General features: G+C 39.2%; 1 protein-coding gene across 2 annotated transcripts in view; it reads right to left on the reverse strand.

The window, feature by feature from the left end:
• LOC135202497 (NFX1-type zinc finger-containing protein 1-like) overlaps positions 1-22,012 on the reverse strand; it is a 93,247-nt gene that overhangs the window by 22,740 nt on the left and 48,495 nt on the right. For both annotated transcript variants that reach the window (XM_064231917.1, XM_064231918.1), the window contains 5 exons: positions 21,245-21,434; positions 17,153-17,309; positions 16,202-16,313; positions 6,045-6,259; positions 4,519-4,760 (listed from right to left, as the gene is read on the reverse strand). In XM_064231917.1, coding sequence (XP_064087987.1) covers positions 4,519-4,760; positions 6,045-6,259; positions 16,202-16,313; positions 17,153-17,309; positions 21,245-21,434 — 916 coding nt within the window. The remainder of the gene's footprint in view (positions 1-4,518; positions 4,761-6,044; positions 6,260-16,201; positions 16,314-17,152; positions 17,310-21,244; positions 21,435-22,012) is intronic.

Genomic DNA, 22,012 nt, shown 5'->3' on the forward strand with positions numbered 1-22,012 from the left:
CTCCTCTAAGATATCATTATGTGGACAGTACCATCAACTAAACCTACCAAATTCGAATTTATTCGATTCAGACTGGCCAGGAGGATAGATCCCATAAAATGAAGAGAGGCTCTCTTATCATTGATATTTCCTCTGAAGAGCCTTAATTTCTTCAGAGAGAAGACATAAGAGTAACGGTTAAGGACAGTTAGCCTACCTTAATAATATAGTTGGGCTGAACTGATGGGTGGCAACTCTCCCACCTCACCTCTTCGGATGAATTAATGAATAGGTATATTTGCATATATTTACTTTCGAAAATAATAATAATTCATGCAAATTAACGTTGGTGAGAGAGAACGAGTTACCAACTCTCTCTCTCTCCTACAAATAATAGACTGCGCAGCCTATCAGTGATAAAATATAATATTATTATGCCGAGATCACTTGGATGTGCTCACGAGCTGGGGGGGGGGGTATGTCGTGAACGCGTTCGGTACTTCTACGACATAATATCTAATAATAGTAATAAATATAACATTCTAACACGAGAATTAGGTACTTTTAAATGCAAATAATATTTGATTTATTCTTATTTAAGCTAAAACATGCGCACCTAATTCCCACGCGTTCTTGCTCATGATGCCAAAATGGCAGGGGGACGCCAGCTTCCCCGCAATACTTTCTGATGGGGCCTAAGGCCAATAAAGGAACTCCCGCAAAGTTATAATTTATGAAAAACAGAAATTGGGGTACTCAACTTTGGTGCGGAAGACATTTCAGCAGAAGCCATCACGAAAAAAGCACTCAAATCGCCAAAAAACACGAGCAAGAAAAAACGCGTCATAGCTTAACGAGATCTAAAAACAGGATTGCAGAAGGCGCTTGGGTTGGGTAGTAGTAGTAGTAGTGAGAGAGAGGGGGAAGTAGTAGCCGTTGGGTCGGCTCTCCCCATGAGAGGGATTTTGGAAAGTAAACCTCTAATTGGCAGGAGATCTGTGAATAGTGGCTTCCACTCGCCTTGTACTTTATACCCGACGCCCTTAGGGTGCTCGCGTGAGGGTAGTAACTTCAGCATACCCATGCTAGCTTTTTTCTCTGTTATATTTAGAACCTATTTATACTAGAAAAGTGGATAGCAGGATCCTTTTCACCGGCGAACACAGGTCGACCCGAAAATATCCCTATATATAAGAAATATATATATATAATGTATATATATAATAGTATTATATATATATATATATATATATATATATATATATATTCTATATATATATATATATATATATATATATATATATATATATATATATATATATATATATATATACTAATAATATAATCTATCTTCTTATATATCTATATTACTATATTATATATATATCTATAATATTATATATATATATTAATAGATATATATAGGATATACATACTATATATAATATATATATAAATATATATACTACATTATATAATTATTTTATATTATATATATTATATAATAAATTATATATATTTAATTATATATATATATATAGAGCATATATATATCTAAGATATATATATATATATAATATATATATATATATATATATATATTATATATATATCATAATATAATATATATATATTATATATACTATATATTTTATATATATCTATTATATTCTATATATTATAATATATAATATATATATCTATAATATATATATATATATATATATATATATATATATATATATATATCAATAGATATATATATATAATATATATATATATATAGATATCTATCTATATATGTATATATCTATATGGTATATCTATATATATATATATATATAGGTATATCCTATAGATATATATGAGCCTATTATATATCGAATCTCTCGTATATATATATATTATATATATATATATATATAATATCTATATATATATCTATATTATATATATTATATATATCTATATATATATCTATCATATTATATATAGGTAATATATAATCTACTATATATATGTAGTATGTATATATATCTATAGAAATCTATATATAGTATATATATATATATAGATATATATATATATAATAGATATATATATATACATATATATATATATTATGCAGTAGTACCTCGAGGTACGAATTAATCCATTCCGAGGCAGCCCTTCGTATCATGAGTTTTTCATATCTTGGACCCCATTTACATGTAAAATGGCTAATCCGTTCCAAGCCCTCCAAAATCACCCCCAGTAAATTTTCATAATAAAGCTAAATTGACCTATAAACAATGAAATACTACAACAATTTGGACCATTCAATACCTAAATTAATAACAAAATGCAAAATAACCTGTAAATAAAGTGTATTAGTGTACATGGTATACAAGAAATACTGTACATAAAATGTGGAAGTTTCCTTTCGAGTGGCTATCTCCGAAAGTGGCGACCAGAGGAGGAGGCCTAAACGGCAGATACGTACACTTAACTTTACGAAACACATAATAAAAAAATGTCAGAAAAAAAAACAAACTAAACTTTACAAAACACATTAACAAAACTGTAACACTTAACTTTACAATAAAAACTTAAATAAAATTATTTTGTCTTTTTTTTATTTTTCTTTACATTTTCTTTTTTACTTTTTTATGCTTTACGTAATTTCAATTTCTTCACCACCGAATGGATGCCAGTCCATTTACGGAATTTTTCGAACCACCCATGAGAAGCCTTGAACTCTGGGGTTGCCGTTGATGTCCCCTCTCCGTCCGTCGTGCTTCGGCTTGGGCATCAAATCGCCGAAAATAGAGCTGGCCTTCTGGCAGATTTCCGTCTCGGTTATCGTATCGCCATCGATTTCTTTGTCCTCAATCCATAAAAGAAGCAGCCTTTCCATTTCATTATGCACATGTCTCTTCTTGCTGAACAAAATAGTCACGCCCTTGGAAGGTGTAGCTGCTTTGATGGCTTCCTTCTGCTTAAGGATGGTGCCTATCGTCGACGGATTTCGGCCGTATTCCTTAGCAATCACACTCAACCGCAAGCCAGCTTCATACTTTTTTATTATCTCCATTTTTGTCTCCATAGAAAGCATTCTCTTCTTTCTGTGAACTTCAGCAACTTTCTTGGGACCCCATGACTCTACTTGTACGTAATTAAGTTATGTAGTATGTTTACTAATTAGGTTCTCACACAACATAAGGAGTAGTGACCAACGAAATCACTAACGAATTTACGTTACTAAACGAAATCGTTGGACCAAACGAATGCCGCGTGCTTATGATAAAGATGTTGGTACGAAGAGGCTGAGATAGGTACGCCACCACGTACATATAAGATGCATGATGGGAGGGATGCTGTCCAATAGGAGAGAAGGATCTCATGGCAGTGACTAGCATCAGGAACCAATGGGAGAGCAGGAGGATGGTGGCGAGTCTACTAGTACTAAGATGGCAGCGCGCGGCGCGAGTTTCAAAATTGTTATCCGGGCAAATCTCGGACTTTCAGAAACCTTTTCCTATCTTGAAAACTTTTGGTATGTAGAGGATTAAATTTTTCACATATATATATATATATATATATTATATATATATATGTAGTATGTATGATAAATGTATATGTATATGCATATATATATATATTATATATATATATATATATATATATACATATATATATATATATATATATATATATATATATGTATGTATGTATGTATATGTATGTAGATATATTAGATATATATAATATATATATATATATATATATATATATAAATATGAAAAAGAGAGGGTTAATAAAAATTTACTACTAATTGATTATGTTACATAAGGTTAAAGATTTTATGATTCTTGCTGTCATGAGTTTAAATATCATCTGTTTCCCTAATGAACCCATTAAGTTTACATAACCTGTTTGTGCTTCTATGCAGAACCAGGTACTCAAATCAAAGAAAAGTAGAAAATGTACTACCACGTACATGCATTAAGGACTGCACCTTGTCTGCCATTGCTGGCTGCTCAAGCCATTGTTTTTTGAGTCCATGTTTACATTTTGATGAGCTACTGTGGCAACCTTTGGCCCTTTTTAGATCTATGATGCATACTCATCTGAGACTTACACTGGAATATCAAGTTTAAGCCAAAGGCCAAGTTATAGGACCTAAAACAGAAATTGTAAGTAAAGAGGTTTGAAAGGTGTAACCGGAGGAAAACTAGTAGTAAAAAAAAAAAAAAGAAAAAAAATCCAGATTCCAAATATTTTTCTAGAGATTCACCAAGAATTCACTACGCATTCCCATAGCAAAACTGAAACCAAACCTTCACTTTGGTAAAAATGAGCAAACTAGATTTTTATATAAGATGTTTTTGAAAATTGACGGATAAATAGCAAAATCAGCAAAGTCAATAACGATCAGATAATGATTTAGCCACAACATATAAGGAGGAAAGTTAGATTTTGTTTATTCGGGTTACAAATTAATGATCAACACAAAAAAATATAGTACAGTGCTTCCTTCATCAAATGCCATCCACTTACCATCCAATAGTTTCTGAATGTCCATCATTGCTTGTCTTGGTTTTTTCTTGAAGTACTGATTTTTGACCTGTCTTACATTTTCATATGCTGCAAGTACTGCCTCTTGATTTCGTCTGTTATTGTACACTGGCTTCTTACAACGAGGGCAAAACTTCATGCTAATCTCTCCGTCATCCCGAGACAACCATGCTTTCAACCCCTCTGCTTCGATGACATGCCCACAGTCTTCCAGCAGCACAAATCTACAAAACTAGAATTCATAAGAACCTTGAAGGCAGTTAACTTGAGCACTGTCATAAGTTTATGATTAAATAAGAATTTTCTTTCAAGAGGCAAGTTTATCACAGTATTAAGCCCTTCTCCTTTGTTTTCCGTGCTTTCGTTGACCGGGACTGCCTGTATTTGTCAGCTTCCAGTATGCAACCAAATGAAGTATGTGATATGACCTTTACTATTTGCTCAATATTTTTGTTTCTTGAAGAAAACATATTTATGTAGTCATCTATTTTTGTTTCACAAAAGCGACTTACCAAACAATTACATGGCTTACAGATTATGTAATTGTCTGGTAAGTATATGTGAAACCTTATATTATTATGAAAACATAATTTTCCCATAAGTGACTTGCCAAACAATTACATAAGTATATGTGAAACCTTAGTTTATTATACATATAGAAGTAATTTTTTTGGACAAAAATCATACAATATCTACCTTTTTGGGTAGCTAATAGTATCAAATGCATCCAGACCCTTAGTTATTTTCTGGAGAAAAAAAAAACACTAACTTCTACTAACAAGTAAAAATGATACTCTAGAAATCAGTGTCTCTCAGTCGATAGGAAAACACCCTTAATATCCTTAAAAACAAGGGTAAGAAGCGCACCTCTGAATCGCTAATGTAATTTACTTTCCCTTTCCTTCGAAAAATCAGTATCGAAGCTACTGGTTATGATGCTACACTGGATATACATATATGAAGTGTTCTAAAGACTGTCCAGTCTTTTTGCTAAAACCAGTTGTCTACTAACAGTTCATAAGAGCATTGCATTTTGAAAAGCAGGTGTTAATGTAAGCTTGCTATTTGGAAGGCTAATGAGATAAAAGTAATACGTGTACTATACTATAGGAATGGAACAAAATAAATCTAAGCCATAGGCCAAGTCCTGGGACTTGTCAGGTCCTTCAGCACTGAAGGGAAATTGAAAGTATAAAGGTTTTTAAAGGTGTATCGGGGAACAACTCGCAGTTGTGCTGTGAAACAATTGTTAGGAGAGGATGGAAGAAAGACTAAAAGAGAATATGAATGCAGGTACAGTGAAAGGAATGAATAAATAAAGGGATTGTAGCTAGGGCTAAGGGACCCTGCAATGAGCCTTGTGCACTGCATGAGGTACACTGATGGCACTATACCCCCTACAGGGAGTAGTACTAATATAGAAATTTCTTTTACTTCAGTCTCTTTATTTTCTCTCCTAAACTGTGATGAACCATAGATTTCCAGCATGTTTGAACACAGTAATATACCTTGCATCATCATCATCTTCACTTCCAAAAAATATTTCTGTTAAGTCTTCTCTATGGCAGGTACGACAGAGAGGAGGGCAGGGGTCACCGCAGAATCCCACACATTTATGACCGCATTTTAGCTTCTTAGGGCATGGCTTCTCACATAGATTCTCACATTTTTTCCAACAGGGGTCCTTACACTTCTTATGAGTACATCCATTGGAACAACGTTCCTGTAATAGAAATATAAATGGAGTACTAGTATTAATTTCATAATAAAGAATGATACTGAAATCTCTATATGATGCAACTAAAATGTTTCTGCACTAAAATGACTTGATGAAATTTTGTACTTTATTTAAAAGTTGAAAATTTCTTCACTTCCTTTCATAACATTTACATGTACAAATCCCCCTTCCCCCAAAATTAGTAGTTTACAAAAGACTCATACATTCACATCAAGCAAACTCTTGCCTTAACTAGTCAAACATTTTGGTTTTGAATGCAGACTACACACTCATATTTATTAAATGAAGGTGATAGGGCTCACTACACACTTATATTTATTAAATGAAAATCATAGGGCTAACTAAGCGGTGATTCCATAATTGACTCCGCATTTAAGCTGGCAATCCAGTATGATGCATTAACAATTTCATACTGAATACTGCTCTTCGAATGTACAGGTTCCTCCATGTGAATGCTACTTGTTCATCGGCATGCTAGTTGACATACATAGCTTATTTCAAGTTTTGGATGCATGCATGAGATATCATAGTATGGCCACTACGCTCGTGAACACCCTTTTCTTTTCTTCACTCTAAAAAGGGATTTTGACGAAGGAAAAATCTATTTCTGGGTGATTGGCTCGTGTCGCCCTATGAAAGTAATCCTTAATATCATCTTTCTAGGTAAAATATCCTAAAATTACCAGAGAAAAAACAAAATTAAGAAAAAAAGTCAGTAAGACTGACTCGCTCACTCTTAAAAACAACTAAAAAAGTGTCGGTATGAATAGGGGCGAGTGTGGAACACTACCACGAGACAAACACCAATTAGAACTTCCTATCAGAATCCCCCTAAGAGAGAGCCGATACCAACGGGCGATGCAGCCTCTACTACTACTACTAGAGGACGCCACGGACAGCAGCGCCCCTAGCGTCATCCTTAATAAAACATAATTACATCTTGTCCTGCAAGGGGGGGAAAGCAAACCATAAAAAGGGATGGGTTTCATAGGGTCGACACGAGCCAATCACCCAGAAATAGATTTTTTCCTTCGTCAAAATCCCTTTTCTGGGCTCAGCTCGTGTCGCCTATGAAAGAGTACCAGAGAAACAGACAAGATGGAAAGGAAAAAATAAAAAACATGTTAAAATGATGGATATATATGAGTAAATCAAATACAGCATACAGATAAGTACTTAAACTAACTACTGGTAACAATAACAGAATGTTAGTAAACTTAAGTACTTAATGGTAGTAACAATAACATAATATGCATGTAAAACAAAGAAATTGTTTGAATTTACTTATTTAGAACATATAAGTACAATTAATATACATACATGTGTCCTACCCTAGCATAAAAAAAATAAGGGGTAGGTACACTCAAATCCATCATTAATACAAATAATACAACTAATTCAAATATATACAAACACATTGTGACTGAAGTTATCACAAGTCTAAATGGAAAATTTATACAAACATATTGTGGCCTAACCTAGTATAAAAATAGGGTAGGACCACTGGAGTACATATCAGTACAAAGTGGTTTGTCCCTAGCAAAAAAATAAGGGACAGACCACTATAACACACACAACGGCTAAGGCTATGATGATGAGTAGCCTGGTGATAGGTTGAGGCATGTTGGTTGAAGTAGGTGGAAAGGAGACTGGATCAATACTACAACTACTAAGCAGTATCAGGGGGAAACTATTTTCCCGCTGCTACTGCTGAAAACTTTAAAGATTCCAAGGACTTTAAATAATGCCGTTTAAAGACTGTCGGGGATTTCCATCCAGTATACTTCCTAAGATCCTCAAAGTTCATATGTTGGAAATAGTTAATAGAGGTGGCTACTCCCCTGATATCGTGTGCTTTTGGGAATGACTCAGGGTTGGCTTGTTTAATGAAGTAAAGGATTTGTTGCCTAATACCTTTAACTGACAAAGTACCCTACCTTTTTCTCTCATAAAGAGAGCACCCGAGGATCTAGAAGAAGTACGAGATAGAAAGGCTCTAAGGGTTGATACTGGGCAGAGAGAAGGATCCTGTGGAAGTGGGATAACCTTCCAAGGAGCCCACCTTACAAGAGGATCTTCATTTTTTGGCTAAAAGCTACGATCCGGAGCAAGTAGAACTTCTCCTGATGGGAGGAATTCCACATGACCCCGCATCTCTGGGATAGAGCCGACAGTTCTGAAATTCTTGCTCCTGAGGCTAGGCTTAATAAGAATAGAGTCTTCCTCAGGAGCATTATGAATGTACAAGATGAGTTGTCAGTATCTGAAGCTAGTTTTGAGAACATCATTCAAGAACCATGAAACTGTAGTAGGCCTCTGAGAAGGTCTAAGTCTAGCACAGGCTTTAGGGATAGATTGTGAAATAGATTCAGTTAAATCTATCTGAAAACCTACTTGAAAGATTTTCTTCAAAGCCGACTTGTGAGTGGTAATCGTGCTAGCTGCTAAACCTTTTTCAAATAAAGATCTGAAAAAGGATATAGCCAAATTAACTGTCATGGTTGCAGTGTTCGATTCTCTCAAGAAAGATGCTAATTTTCTTAACAGCCGAGTCATATTGTCTGATGGTTGACTCCCTCTTATCTGATTCCAGGAAGAGAATATTCTGTGGATCAATGTTAGCATCTTGTATTAGCCGCAAACTTCATGAAGTCCCATAAAGTTAGGGTCTGGAGAGTTCCTGAGGAAGCGAACACAGTCCTCATTTGTACTGATTGTGATAGTTTTGGGATTGGGGATCCGTTGAGGTCGGAGACCCATTCCAAGAGAAGTGGATACCAGTTGCTCTTGGGCCAGTCCGGTGCAATCAGAGCTACTATCCCCTTTGAAAGACCTTAGTTTTGTCTAGGACTTTCAGGAGAAGATTCACTGGAGGAAAAACATAAATTCTCCTCCATTGATTCCAATCCAACGACAGGGCGTCCGTGCATAAGCCAGAGGGTCCAGGTTGGGGCCACATAGCAAGGGAGCTTGTGGTTCGCTTGTGAGGCGAAGAGGTCCACTTGGAGACCTGGGACTCTCCGCTTACCCACTGGAATGACCCGACGTCCAGAGACCACTCTGATTCCAGAGGGACTGACCGGGACAGGGCGTCCGCTATCACATTTCTTACTCCTGGCCAGGTTGAGTTGGCAGACAGTAGCCATTGTGTTTGCTTGCTAATGCAAAGATGGCTATCATGACATGGTTCACATGCTTGGATTTGGACCCTCCTCTGTTGATGCAATGAACTACTACTGCACTGTCCAAAACTAGCCTATATGAGACTTTTTCGGGGGAAGAAGTCTCTTCAGAGTAAGAAATACTGCCATTGCTTCCAACACGGGTTTATGTGGAGCTGGCGAATTGAACTGACCAAGTCCCCTGAACCTGTTTGAACTGAGAGTATCCCCCCCAACCGGACAGGATGCGTCCGTGTGAATGGTTAACATTGGGAGGGATATTGAAGGGGTACTTTCTTGGCTAGGTTCTGTACTCTTGACCAAGGCCGTAGTTGGTTGCGGAGGATCTGTGGGATCACTGACAACTTGTCTCGATATTTGGAGTTTGCTTTTGACCGCCAAATTCGGTTTATATCTTTTAACCTTGCTTTAGTTGGGGGGGGGGGGGGGGGGGGGGGGGGGGGGGGGGGGGGGGGGGGGGGGGGGGGGGGGGGAAGGATATCTGTTACTGAAGCAAACTGAAGAGACCCTAGATTCTCTCCTGGTTTTCTTCTTGACGTTTGTTTTGCACTTGAGAAATTGCTGACAGTTTGATTTTGCTATTTCCTTCCGTTTGGCTACTGGAATTGATAGATTGTGGGAGGACAAATCCCACTGGATTCCAGCCACTGAAAACGGATTCCGGAACAAGTCTGGATTTCGTTTTGTTTATCTGGAACCCCAGATGTTCCAGAAAGCGAACTACCTTTTTGGTAGCTTTGAGACATTCCTCGACTGTTGGTGCCCAGATTAACCAATCGTCGAGGTAATGCCGCTACCATGATTCCCTGAGCTCTCAATTGTTGTACAACCACTTCTGCTATCTTTGTGAATACCCTGGGGGCTACATTCAGACCGAAGGGCATCACTTTGAATGAGAATGTCTGATTTCCTAGCCTGAATCCTAGGAATGGGCGGAAGTGCTGGCTATAGGATATGATAGTATGCGTCTGTAAGATCGATGGAGCATGTGACGGCTCCACGCGGCAGTAAGGTCCTTACTTGCGAGAGGGTAAGCATCTTGAACTTGTCGCAGCGAATGAAAGAGTTTGCTTTGACAAGTCTAAGATTACCCTTCTTTTTGTTGAGCCTTTCTTTGGAACGCTGAATAAGCGACCTTGAAATTTTTGTTAGATGCTGACTCTCGCAATAGCTCCTTTCTGAAGGAGTTCTTTCCGCGTAATCTTATCAATTCCTTTGACGGTACCTGATGGAATTGATTTGATTGGAGGGGAGGAGGATCTTGGATCCAGCTCCAGCCTAATCCTTTGGACACTATGCTCTGTGCCCAACTGCTGAACCCCACCTGTGGCGGAAGAGGAACAGCCTCCCTCCTACCTGGAGAGCCTCATTGCTGATGGGCGGGTTGGCCACCACGCCCTCCTCTGAACTGCTTACTCCTTGCGCCCCTTCCTGCGCCACGGTGACGAAAGTAACCTCTCGCCCTACCCCTCGATTGAGAGTAGCCTTGAACCTCATAAGCAGGGTTAAAGGCAGGCGAGATGGCATAGGAGGTCGAAGGCTGGGATTGCTGGGGCACAGGAGAAGGCTGAGTTTGTTTAGATGTAGCAGGTTGTCCTTGTTGGGTGACTGGGACCGCCTGCACAAACTGCTGCTGAGGCTGGAGTTTTTTATATGCTGGAACCTCCTACAGCCTTCTTTGGTTTTCTTGCCAGCAGTGGGAACGGATTTCCTGTTTCCTCTAGAGGATGCCCCACCTAGCTCTCAGGCTCTGGTTGAGTCTAGCAGCTTCGTGATGAACTTCGTTCACTGCTGACTCTGGAAGAGATCCGCTCCCCACATGCTGGCAGTCAAGAGTCTATTAGGCTCGTGCCTGATAGTACACTCTTGAAGAACATGCTTCCGACAGTTCTTCCTGGCTTGGAAGAAGTCAAAAGCGTCTAGCAGAACCGTGTGAAATTGTGATTTCGCTAAGATCTTGAATAGCGGTTCGTTCGCATAAGACAGCGCAGCCATTTCCCGTGACTATGATAGAGTTAAGGGGACCTGCCAAACCTAGTTCGCGCATCGAACTCTGCCTGGATTAGGGAGTCCGGCAGCCTAGGCAACTTCTCACCGAACTGGTCCATAGCGCAGTCCGGCTTGAGTTTACCTGCGTGAAAGTAGCTGGCAGGTTTTCCCATAACTCTCCGAAGGCGGGAAAAGAGTGGAGAAGTGGACTCCGACTCTCTCAACTGCGGAAGGGGCTCATCCTTGAGGACTGCCTGAAGAGCCTTCTCCACCAATTTCGTGGCGAACGGAAGAGAGACCTCCTCTTCCGTGGCGAAAATAGTGAAGGGGCTCTTATAGGCCTGGAGTTTAGTATTAGTACACTCCCAGTCCTCAAGGCAGTGAACCCATTCCCGTTGGGCGTGGTCTCTACTGTAGAGGACAGACTCCTTCGAGATCTTGTCCTCCCTTGTAAGAGCCGTTGGTGTCAGCCTAGCATACCCGATGAAAGGCTGTGACAGACCCGGAGGATAGAACTCGAAGTCCTCATCCTTCGAGTGCCAAACTCCGGGATCGAAATCATCCCGTCCTTAAAGGGAGCGTAGGCCGCTACCTCTCCAGGGTTCTCCATAGAGAAAGTTGGCAGAGAGTCGTAAGACGGGAGTTGGAGGATCCCCGTGCTAGAAGCAGGGGATACTGGGGGAGGAGCCTGGGATAGCCCAGTCATCCGATCCTCAGTCTCTCTTACTCTATTCGAGAGTTCCTGGACGGTCTGTCCATTTGAGGACAGAGTGCTCGACAATTGTGCGAACATCTGCTCAAAACGGGTTCCCCAGCTGAGATTTGAGAACCAACCATCACTCCTACCTGCTCCATCATTCCTGGTGAGACAGGAGAAGGAACGCAGGAGCTGGTGCTTGCTACCCCTGCCGGCATAGCCGGAGAGGGGGCAACGGAGGCGGGAGAAGGCAACGACCTCGGAGGTAGCGCGAGCTTTCTCCTTCGAAGCCTTGCCTCTAGAGCTCTTCGACTGGGAAGAGCTTGGCTTAGCCTTCACCGCGTCGGCGTAAGAAGTCGATGACTTCCTAGCCGAAGAAGACGAAGACGACTTTCTAGAAGTCGACTTAGACAGAGTCTTCGGTTCTCTCTTTCTTCCTTCCTTAGGAGGTACAGAGAGAGCGGGAGTGCGGCTAGGGATCTCAGATCCCGGAAAGCCTTGGAAAGAGGCGGAAGAGGAAGGGACAGGAGAAGATCCAGGAGCGCCCAAGGAAAGACCTTGGCGCCCGACACAAACCTACCTCAACCAACAAATCCTCACTCACTACCGCCATTGGCTCGAGGTTCAGGTCCAGCCGGCGACGTCCGGGACTGGCTCCTGGCGGCTACGAGCCCCAACGACTGCTGGAGATCTTGCTGGATGGCGGCTAATTACGGGGGCGGCGGACAAGGGTCGACGTAGCCGTCGACTTGCCCGCAGGGAAGATCTGGATGGCCAGCTTTCTATCCAGTATGTAGGGCTGGCCCTTGGCGGCGTTCTTTCCAAAGCCGCCTACCCACGCTTTCAGAGTGGCGAGGGCGACTTCCCTCACACCGCTAGCCTGAAAGAAAGGCTGAATTAGCTACCAATTGCGGACAGGGTTAACAAACTTACGAACTAAAGTGTTAGTAAATTGATAAATAACCCTTAAATAATTGGTCTTACCCCATCAACCAGCTGACCGAACCAGGTCGTAGCAAATGGTGCAGGCCTCGGGATGCCAGACGATGGACTCGTTGAACAGGGTGGCACAAGGGGCGTGAGACCTGCACTCATCCGTGTCCGCAGGGGTCATGCAGCGTCGCATTGCAAGCGAGGACCTGACAGTTGGTAGCCTGTAAGTGGAAACGTACATGAGTACAGAGTAAACACTTACAGCCTAACATATGCTCCGCTGGTGCCGGAGCGATAAAGTTAGATGAAACCAGAGCCCTGCTAAAATACGTGTGGTAATCCATGTTGGAATAAAGGCTATGGCTCCGCCAGTGGCGGAGGCACAAGAATCAACCAACTAGGAGTGGTGGTAAAGGAAACCACAACGGAAAATGGCGGGGATGGTTGATAACATAATTATATAAAACAACAATTCATTGTAAAATATCTTAAATTAGGGTATATATCCTTAACATAGTACAGTAACAACATCAAAACCAACTTCTCTCCACCCGTCTACTAGAAGAGTGCGTAGGTAAGGGTAAGCTCCCTTCCGGTAGCGGGGGAGAGATATAAGGATATAGTAGGCCAAGCAAACGACCATCCATAGTACCCACCCTACCCGCTAGCGGAGCCAATATCCTATAACCAAAGGGGCCCCGGCTGCGACGGAAGGCTCCTTTCGTATCGTAAGGGAGGTGGCTGAGTAATGGGTATGGGGGGGTGGGGGAAGGAGGTCCCGGAGAAACACGGCGGAGCGAGGAAAGGGGGGGAAGGGATGGCCTACTCCTCCCCACCTCACCAACTACCCGTATGGAGAACCCGGTACCTACCTCATAGTGGTTCGCCCTAAACCCCTGCTGGTGGAACCCCCCGGCATCCTCCGGAATGAGAGAGAAGGCTATGAGGTGTTATGACACCCAGGGGTCCCCCGCTCCTCCCTACATCAGAGAGGGAGGGAAGGGGCAGGGTGAGGTTGCTATGGAACACGTGACCACTAGTGGTCCTAGGCCGCGATCACCACAACCGTGGTAGGGCCACGTGAACCAAGCTGTACCAATACATGGAACAAGCACCTAGGCTAGCCTAACACCCTAAATAATAATAATAAAAATACATCGAAAGGTGAAGAGACTTTTACTTTTGGAGAGAAAGAAGCCCAGAGAGGCAACTATTCCAAGAAACAGTAGCCTACTCGAGCAGCGATAGCCGATGTAGAGCAAGAGCGGGATGCTGGGCCAGAATAAAATAATGATAGCCCTAAATACCAAGCTAAGAGAATGGTAGAGGGCTAAACTAGCTAAAACTCGATGTAAAACAATGAACGTGATAAAATAAGCCCATAAGTATAAGAAGTCCCAGTATGGAGGACCGGGAATTCTTACGAGGCAGCATAGCCGCCACGAGACAACGGGAACCGTATATGACCTATAAAAGGAAAATACTGGTACCCGGAAGATAAAACTATGATAAAATATTACTTTATGAGTTACTTAACTTAGCCGTGGCAATTGCTGAACGTTCCATCGTAGAAAACGAGATAAATCCAGAATAATAACAGCACGAGAGAAAAACTGCGTCAAGATGCTGGCGCTAAAAAATTAAGATGACCGCTAGGGGCGCTGCTGTCCGTGGCGTCCCTCTAGTAGTAGTAGTAGAGGCTGCATCGCGTTGGTATCGGCTCTCTCTTAGGGGGATTCTGATAGGAAGTTCTAATTGGTGTTTGTCTCGTGGTAGTGTTCCACACTCGCCCCTATTTCATACCGACACTTCTTTTTAAGAGTGAGCGAGTCAGTCTTACTGACTTTTTTTTCTTAATTTTGTTTTTTCTCTGGTAATTTTAGGATATTTTACCTAGAAAGATGATATTAAGGATTACTTTCATAGGCCGACACGAGCTGAGGCCCAGAAATACAGCCTTTTCTTATTATTGCAAGTTCAAAAGGTCTGATCTCCTTGAGTATGCCAAGAGTTCAGGTGTGCAAGAAAATCTCTGAATGATATTGAGCCAGAAAGGAGTGCACTCAACAAGAACCCGACTGAAAGTTTGCAATCTCACTAGCTTTACACTTGAGCATGCTAGCCTTTACTAATTGTATTTCCTTATACTCTGTGCTGCTGTACTGTACTGAGTTGTCATACCTAGCCTTTCATGGAGCTTAGAAATATCACTATCACAATGTTTTGGATGTTAAAATTTTTGCTATGAGGGTTGATATGGCACCAAAGTGATTAATACTACAGCCCAAGAATTCTTTATTCTACTAATAACAATCCTCATGGGTAATATTAAGGCTTCTGGACCTTATCATGAAGAAACTCAAATTTCCACCCAAAGCTGTACCTCAAAAGAAATAGTAAAACATACTGAAGCCAAAATGAATTTGTGGAACCAAAACTGTCAGATATAGAGGTACAGCTATCACCTGTAAAGATGGTTGTGGTCCAGTTAGTGAAACTGATTGGAATCGTACTCCACAAACCGGATACAGCCACAGAACCTATGGATTCATTTCTGTGACAGTTTACCTTTAAGACATTAACACGAACAATTTTTGTAAACACAATTCTGGTTCAAACATTGCTTTCCAGTCAATTCCCATGTAGCTATCCAACTTCCTCAATTTCACTTTGATAATTTTCACCTTTCACTTCACAGATAGGTTAGTATGTATATATTCCAAACAGAACTCGAACTGTTAGCTTGTATATGAACCCCATTCCCAACCATCATACAGTTTATTATTCATGGAGACAAATTAAAATCAATTATTTATTGAAGAATGTTTGGACAGAAAAAACAGATTCTATTGGTTCCAGAATATCCTCTCCATACTTTGAGTCATCCTTTCAAAGAGTTAGAATAGGAAGATTCATTCCTTAGCTAAAAAGAAAAAAAATTACAAATGTTTTCTGTACAAAAATTTTCTAGTACGTACAGCAGTACAAAAGAGCAAAAATATACTCCAGGTTGATTTAATATTATCAACCTCATAATTTACACAAAGATTCAGGACCCTTCTTGAATGATAACCTAATACGTTCTAGTTTCAATTCTATTTTTCAACTGAGAGGAATTTGACTTACTTGGCAATGACTGCAAGGTTCACCACACTTTTGTGCACATCGACTGTGTACACATTTCATAGGACAGGGTTCTTGGCAAGGAGGGCACGAACTACTGCAGGCCTTTTTGCAGCTACAAGGACAATATCAGAAAATTATCAACCACAGAAAGCACAACAGCAACTTATAAATACATACTGGAAATATTAAATTTCAGAATTGACATTACAAGACTTTAAGTTCTTCGATGACTACAGCATAAAAGAAAAACATGAGAAAATACAGCATAAAAGAAAAACATGAGAAAATACATATCTTATACACTGATGACCATTACTTTAAATTCATTATGTATTTACCCTTGCATATCACAATAATTTTGATTAAGAAAATTTCACTGGAAATACATGAAAATATTTTCCCCAGCAGAGACAAAATACCGGGACATAAATTTCTGATTCAAAGTGGAACATATATCCTTCATCATTCTGAATATTACGCACAGTTTAAGTGTGCTTTGGATGACCTTGGACACTCTCTCTCTCTCTCTCTCTCTCTCTCTCTCTCTCTCTCTCTCTCTCTCTCTCTCTCTCTCTCTCTCATGGAGACTGGCGCAGTAGAAAGAGGGGCACTGATAAATATGTCGAGTTATTGGGAGTTGGGTGGCTGTGCATGGTAAAACTGTTCTTTTTGGACCCTTTTGCTTCATGCAAGTGGATGGGGCCCATTTAGTTGAAGGCTATCTCGTTGATAAATGGGTTTGGATGAACTTGTTTTATTGTAAAAACAATTTTTCTTAGTACAGTGCTGTATTTATTATTTGGTCTCTGGAAAGTTTTTATTATTTTTGTTGTTGTTGTTGCTGAAGGCTGGCTGGTGCAATGCCAGAAAATATATTCCTTAAAACAGATTTAACTAAACTAAACTCTTATGGCTAATGGTGATGCAAAGGACATAAAATGCAGTACTTACATGTGACCACAGACCAGTGGCTTTTCACATTTTTCACTACAAGTTTCATGAAGCCGACCATGTAGACAACTGCCGCACATCCCTTTGCAAATGTGACCACATGCAAGCTCAGCACCACATGGCTTGGTACAGTAGATCCAGGCAGCCTCACCTCTCACTGTCAGAAGCCCAAGTTTAGTGCAAAATCAATGGCTTCATGGTTTCAACTAAATTTTTAAGAAGTACATATACAACAGAACTGACTGTCAATTCACAAAATACGTTGGAACTTTCTGCTAAAAATTTCCAAACATGTCTGTCAAGTGGACTTCAGTGAATTAGTCTAGATATTATCAGGTTTCAGAATCTTATGGGCATGGACAAGTTTGTCATCAATATTTTTGCATCCTATTTTCCCTTTACAGGATTAGAAATGAAATGAGCTATTTCTGTTTTTGTTTTGCATACTTTCATCCCAATTTCCCATTCAGTTTAGATGCTCATACAGTACTCGTACAGTACAGTGCGTATATAGTACTCGTACAGTACAGTACAGTGGTCCCCCGTATTTGCGGGGGATGCGTACCAGACACCGCCCCCCCCCCCTTGAATAGTTAGAACCCGTATAAAAATGCTTAAAACCTCCTATTTTGTTAGTTAAAACTCAAGAAAAAACTACTAAAAATTTTCATTCCTGGTTTTTTAATAGTTTTATCACAAAAAGTGCATTTTATGATGAAATTGACAAAAAAACTGGAATTTGTGCTTATTTCTCATAGAAAAATACCGCAAATAGGCGAATTATGCGGGGGAATGTTCCCAAGAGAAATCAGCGAATGTGTGAGTCCACGAATTTTGGAGAACACGAATACAGGAGGTCCACTGTACGTATATGCTATTTTCTACGACTTTCTATTCCCTTCCTATGGTCTTCATCATGGTGCTTCCATACAAGATATGATACTTTTCCGAATAACAGGTCTATTCTCAGGTCCCAACCACATACATCTTTAATATACTGATTTATTTTCCAGCCTTTGGACATCCCATCTCACTCCACTTCCTCCTTTCATTATGATATGAGCACATTCAAGCCACAAATTTTAAAGGTAAGTACACAAGTTCTCTTAAAGTGCAGATTCAAACATACTGATGTGTAGAAAAATGGAAGAGGAAATTGAATTAACTGGGAAAAATTGGAATTAAACAATGTCTCAATGTTGCCCAATGAAGAAATACCGTGCACAATTGGAACTTGTTAATGTAACACCTTGATACTTAAGGATATCAAATACTGCAGTGTTAAAGCTAATTCATCTTTGCACACATATACACACAGTAGTAGTTGTTGTTGTTGTTCAAATAATCATTAACTGAGCAAATTTTTACTACTAATAATCATTTATTGAAATAAAAACTTTTTTGTTACCAATAATGATTTATTGCAATAAAAAAATGTCCTATAGTCATTTCAATGGGAGGGATTTGAACAGGGCCTAGCCAAAATCATTTTGGATACCTTGCACAAATATGGACCACAATTCAAATTAGGTAGTCAGTCTTCCTTTCTCAAAAACTTTTTTATAAGAAAAATCAAATGATACACTAGTACATATTAGAAATGTAGTATGTAACATTAGAAATGTGGTATGTAACACCAAGTAAAAATCTTTTTGAACAATTCCATTTTTATTTGTTTGTGTCCATGCATTACCATGTGGATTACTGCACCATTTGTTTACCAGTTACCATTGAAAAATAAAATGTTAAGAAATTGTCTTGCAAATGTATAGAGATTCACACTCAAAGGAATGTCAAGAACCCATGCAATATAATGAGAATTTCCTAACTAAACAGATTGCATAACATTCATGGAGATAAGTATGATAAGAGATAGGCTTGATGAATAGTTAGGATTGGTATTAAATAAAAATGTGGTAGGTATAAAATTATCTTTCCTCTTGTTACTTAAGACAGTCCCATTAGTGATAACCCTAAACTGTGCAGAATGGTAGGTACAGAAGTAAAGCACTGAAAAAATTATTTTAGCACACATCAGCCAACCCCTGGGATTTTGTGAATATTTTTCTAACGTTTATTTTTCTGTGCACCTCAGTAATGGTTAGACATACTGCAGATTGTTCCAGGACTTACATACATTTTTCCTGAGTTTAGATATGTGCCACTGACAGGAATTCATTCTTCTGTGTTATCCATTTCATTCTTATTTCGTATGTGATTTGCTTATATTTGTATGTTGCTGCTCTTCCTTGCTTAATAATTATGAACGCCCATCATAACTTTGTCGTGTTCTTTAATGTTAATGCAATCCAAGTTTGGTTTTGCTTCTGAATTTTTTTTATTTTTGTCCTAATTAGCTTTCATTGTTTGCATATTAATGGTCACCATTGCTTCTCCATTTATATCTAGCTTATTACAGGCAGTTCCTGGGTTACGACGGGTTTGGCTTACGACGTTCCGAGGTTAAGGCGCTTTTCAATTATATTCATCAGAAATTATTTCCAGGGTTAGGACGCATGTTCCAGGGTTACGACGCCTACAACGCTCATCTGGCAGAAGAAATATGACACCAAAAATGCAAAATAATCAATATTTGAAGGTTTCTTTGATGAAAAATGCAGTAAGAATGCAGTTTACATAGTTTTCAATGCACCCAAAGCATTAAAAGTAAGCTTTTCTCAGGTTTTTTTATGATGTTCTGGCTTACGACGATTTTCGGGTTACAACAGGTCTCAAGAACAGAACCCCCGTCATAACTCAGGGCTGCCTGTACTTGATTCTGTCAGTGTTTAATAGTGTATGTATACTTTCCTGTTGGTCTTTGATTTGTCACTAGTATGTCGACTACTATTCTGAGTAACTGCTGTTTGTCCCTTCTCATCACATCTAAATTATCTCAGCATTTGAAATCTCAGTCTAATTTACAGCCCCTGTTCAACATCACTCAGAAACCTCCTCATTTGGTTACCTGAACATTCTCTGCATGAAGTATGTAATGTTACAATTATAGTAGTTTGACTACATATTTGCAACTGGGATACTTACTCCCCAGAATTTTTTTCCTGTACACTTCCATACAATAATTATTTACTTACTAATCATTCTTAATTGTGAATGACTGAGTACTTCCGTAAAACTATTATTATCTTACTGATCATTCTTATGTATTCTTAATTGTGAATGACTGAGCAACATCATAAATTCCATTTCTAAAATGAAATTTTTTAATTTTTTCCCATACTCTATTAAATTTTAAATATGATTGTAAATCAATAGTATAAAAGTTTAGAATTAATCTAATGATTTCCCTGAAAATAATTAGATTTATTCCTTATACAATAAACCCCCTTATTCGCGGACTGTTGATTAGCGGGCTTGCCTATTAGCGGATTTTTCGACAAACTATATACGTACATATATCCACTATTCGCAGAATATTCACCTATTCACTTTGTTTTTCACCGAGAAATATTCACAGATTACTGTATTTTCATATAATTTCCGTGACTAAATGCACTTTTTGAGATAAAACTATTAACATTCTCAGGTATAAGATTTTTTTTTTTTTTCAAAATAGACAGTTCTAAGCATTTTTTGAGTGGTTTCAAGTATTTGTGGATTTTAGCTAAGGCAGTCCCTGGTTATCGGCAGACTCAGTTAATGGTAATTGGGTTTTAGCGCCATAAAATTGGCAATTTATGGCGCCATAAAGCACAGAGCTCCGGTTATTGGTGCCATAAATGGCCGAGTTTTGGTTAATGGCGGCTTTCGCTTATCAGCACCCCATCGAGAATGGTACCCCCACCAGTAACCGGGGACCGCCTGTATTCGTAGTGTGTGTGTGTGTGTCTGGTACCAATTCCTGTGAATACGGGTCTGTTGTATGCATAAAACTGGACACAACCATTCAAATAAAGTTTCGGGTTTAAGTATCTTTTAGGACTCTCCACTCTTGAACAATTGTTGTTAACTTTATCTATGCAAAAAACACATAAATCTGATTTTAACAGATTGTGGTTTCATAATATTCATCTCTGATTGAATGGGGCCAAGATTTGTCATAACTGCTCAATAATTAACACAAAAACTTACCTGTACGATAGTTATAACATGGCACGTTGATGATATGACCTTTGGGGCACTTGTTGGCACTTGTTAATTGAACTTTACAATTAGCAGTACAGGGATCTTTGCATCTAGCCTGACACTTATGCCCACATGGTAAAAGTTTAATGCACTTGTTTTCACAGTCGTCCCTTAATGCAGGTTGACCACACTCCACCTGTAAATCGGTAATAAAAAGGTAAATTAAACTTCCTCTTATTTAAAAAAAAATCCAAACTGCGTGCACATCGAACCTTCATACGTACAATATTTTCATAACATACTTTAGCAGCTTTACAGCATATCTTTACCTAATACAAATATTTGCCTGGTAATACCAGCTAATGATGTCATGCACCAGCCCTGCCACTCAGCAAGGCAGCTGCAGCATTGAGTTTTTAGGCTTACAAGGAATTCTTCTTAGTTTCCTTCTCAGCCATTCAGCAGTCAGCATACATTTGACTCTCTGCTGGCCATCTCATATACTATGTATAACGAGTAGGGCTCATTGTGTGAGACAGTCTACTCCAGATTTGTTGTATATGTGCTCAGTAGAGCCTGAGTGGAATGTAGCCTGGGTTAGTAATGATGATGATTTTGTCTTGAACACCATGCTTTAGTTGTAATTACAGTACTCTAAATGACACCATATATTCTTCCTCCATAAAGCTTTTACAGTTCATAACAACTTCTCTCTCCAAAGAATGATGAACATCAGTGAGTTACTGACAGAAACCTGAAAAGTAATTGTTAGAA

This window comes from Macrobrachium nipponense, chromosome 30, assembly GCF_015104395.2.
Source record: "Macrobrachium nipponense isolate FS-2020 chromosome 30, ASM1510439v2, whole genome shotgun sequence".
Lineage (NCBI taxonomy): Eukaryota > Metazoa > Arthropoda > Malacostraca > Decapoda > Palaemonidae > Macrobrachium > Macrobrachium nipponense.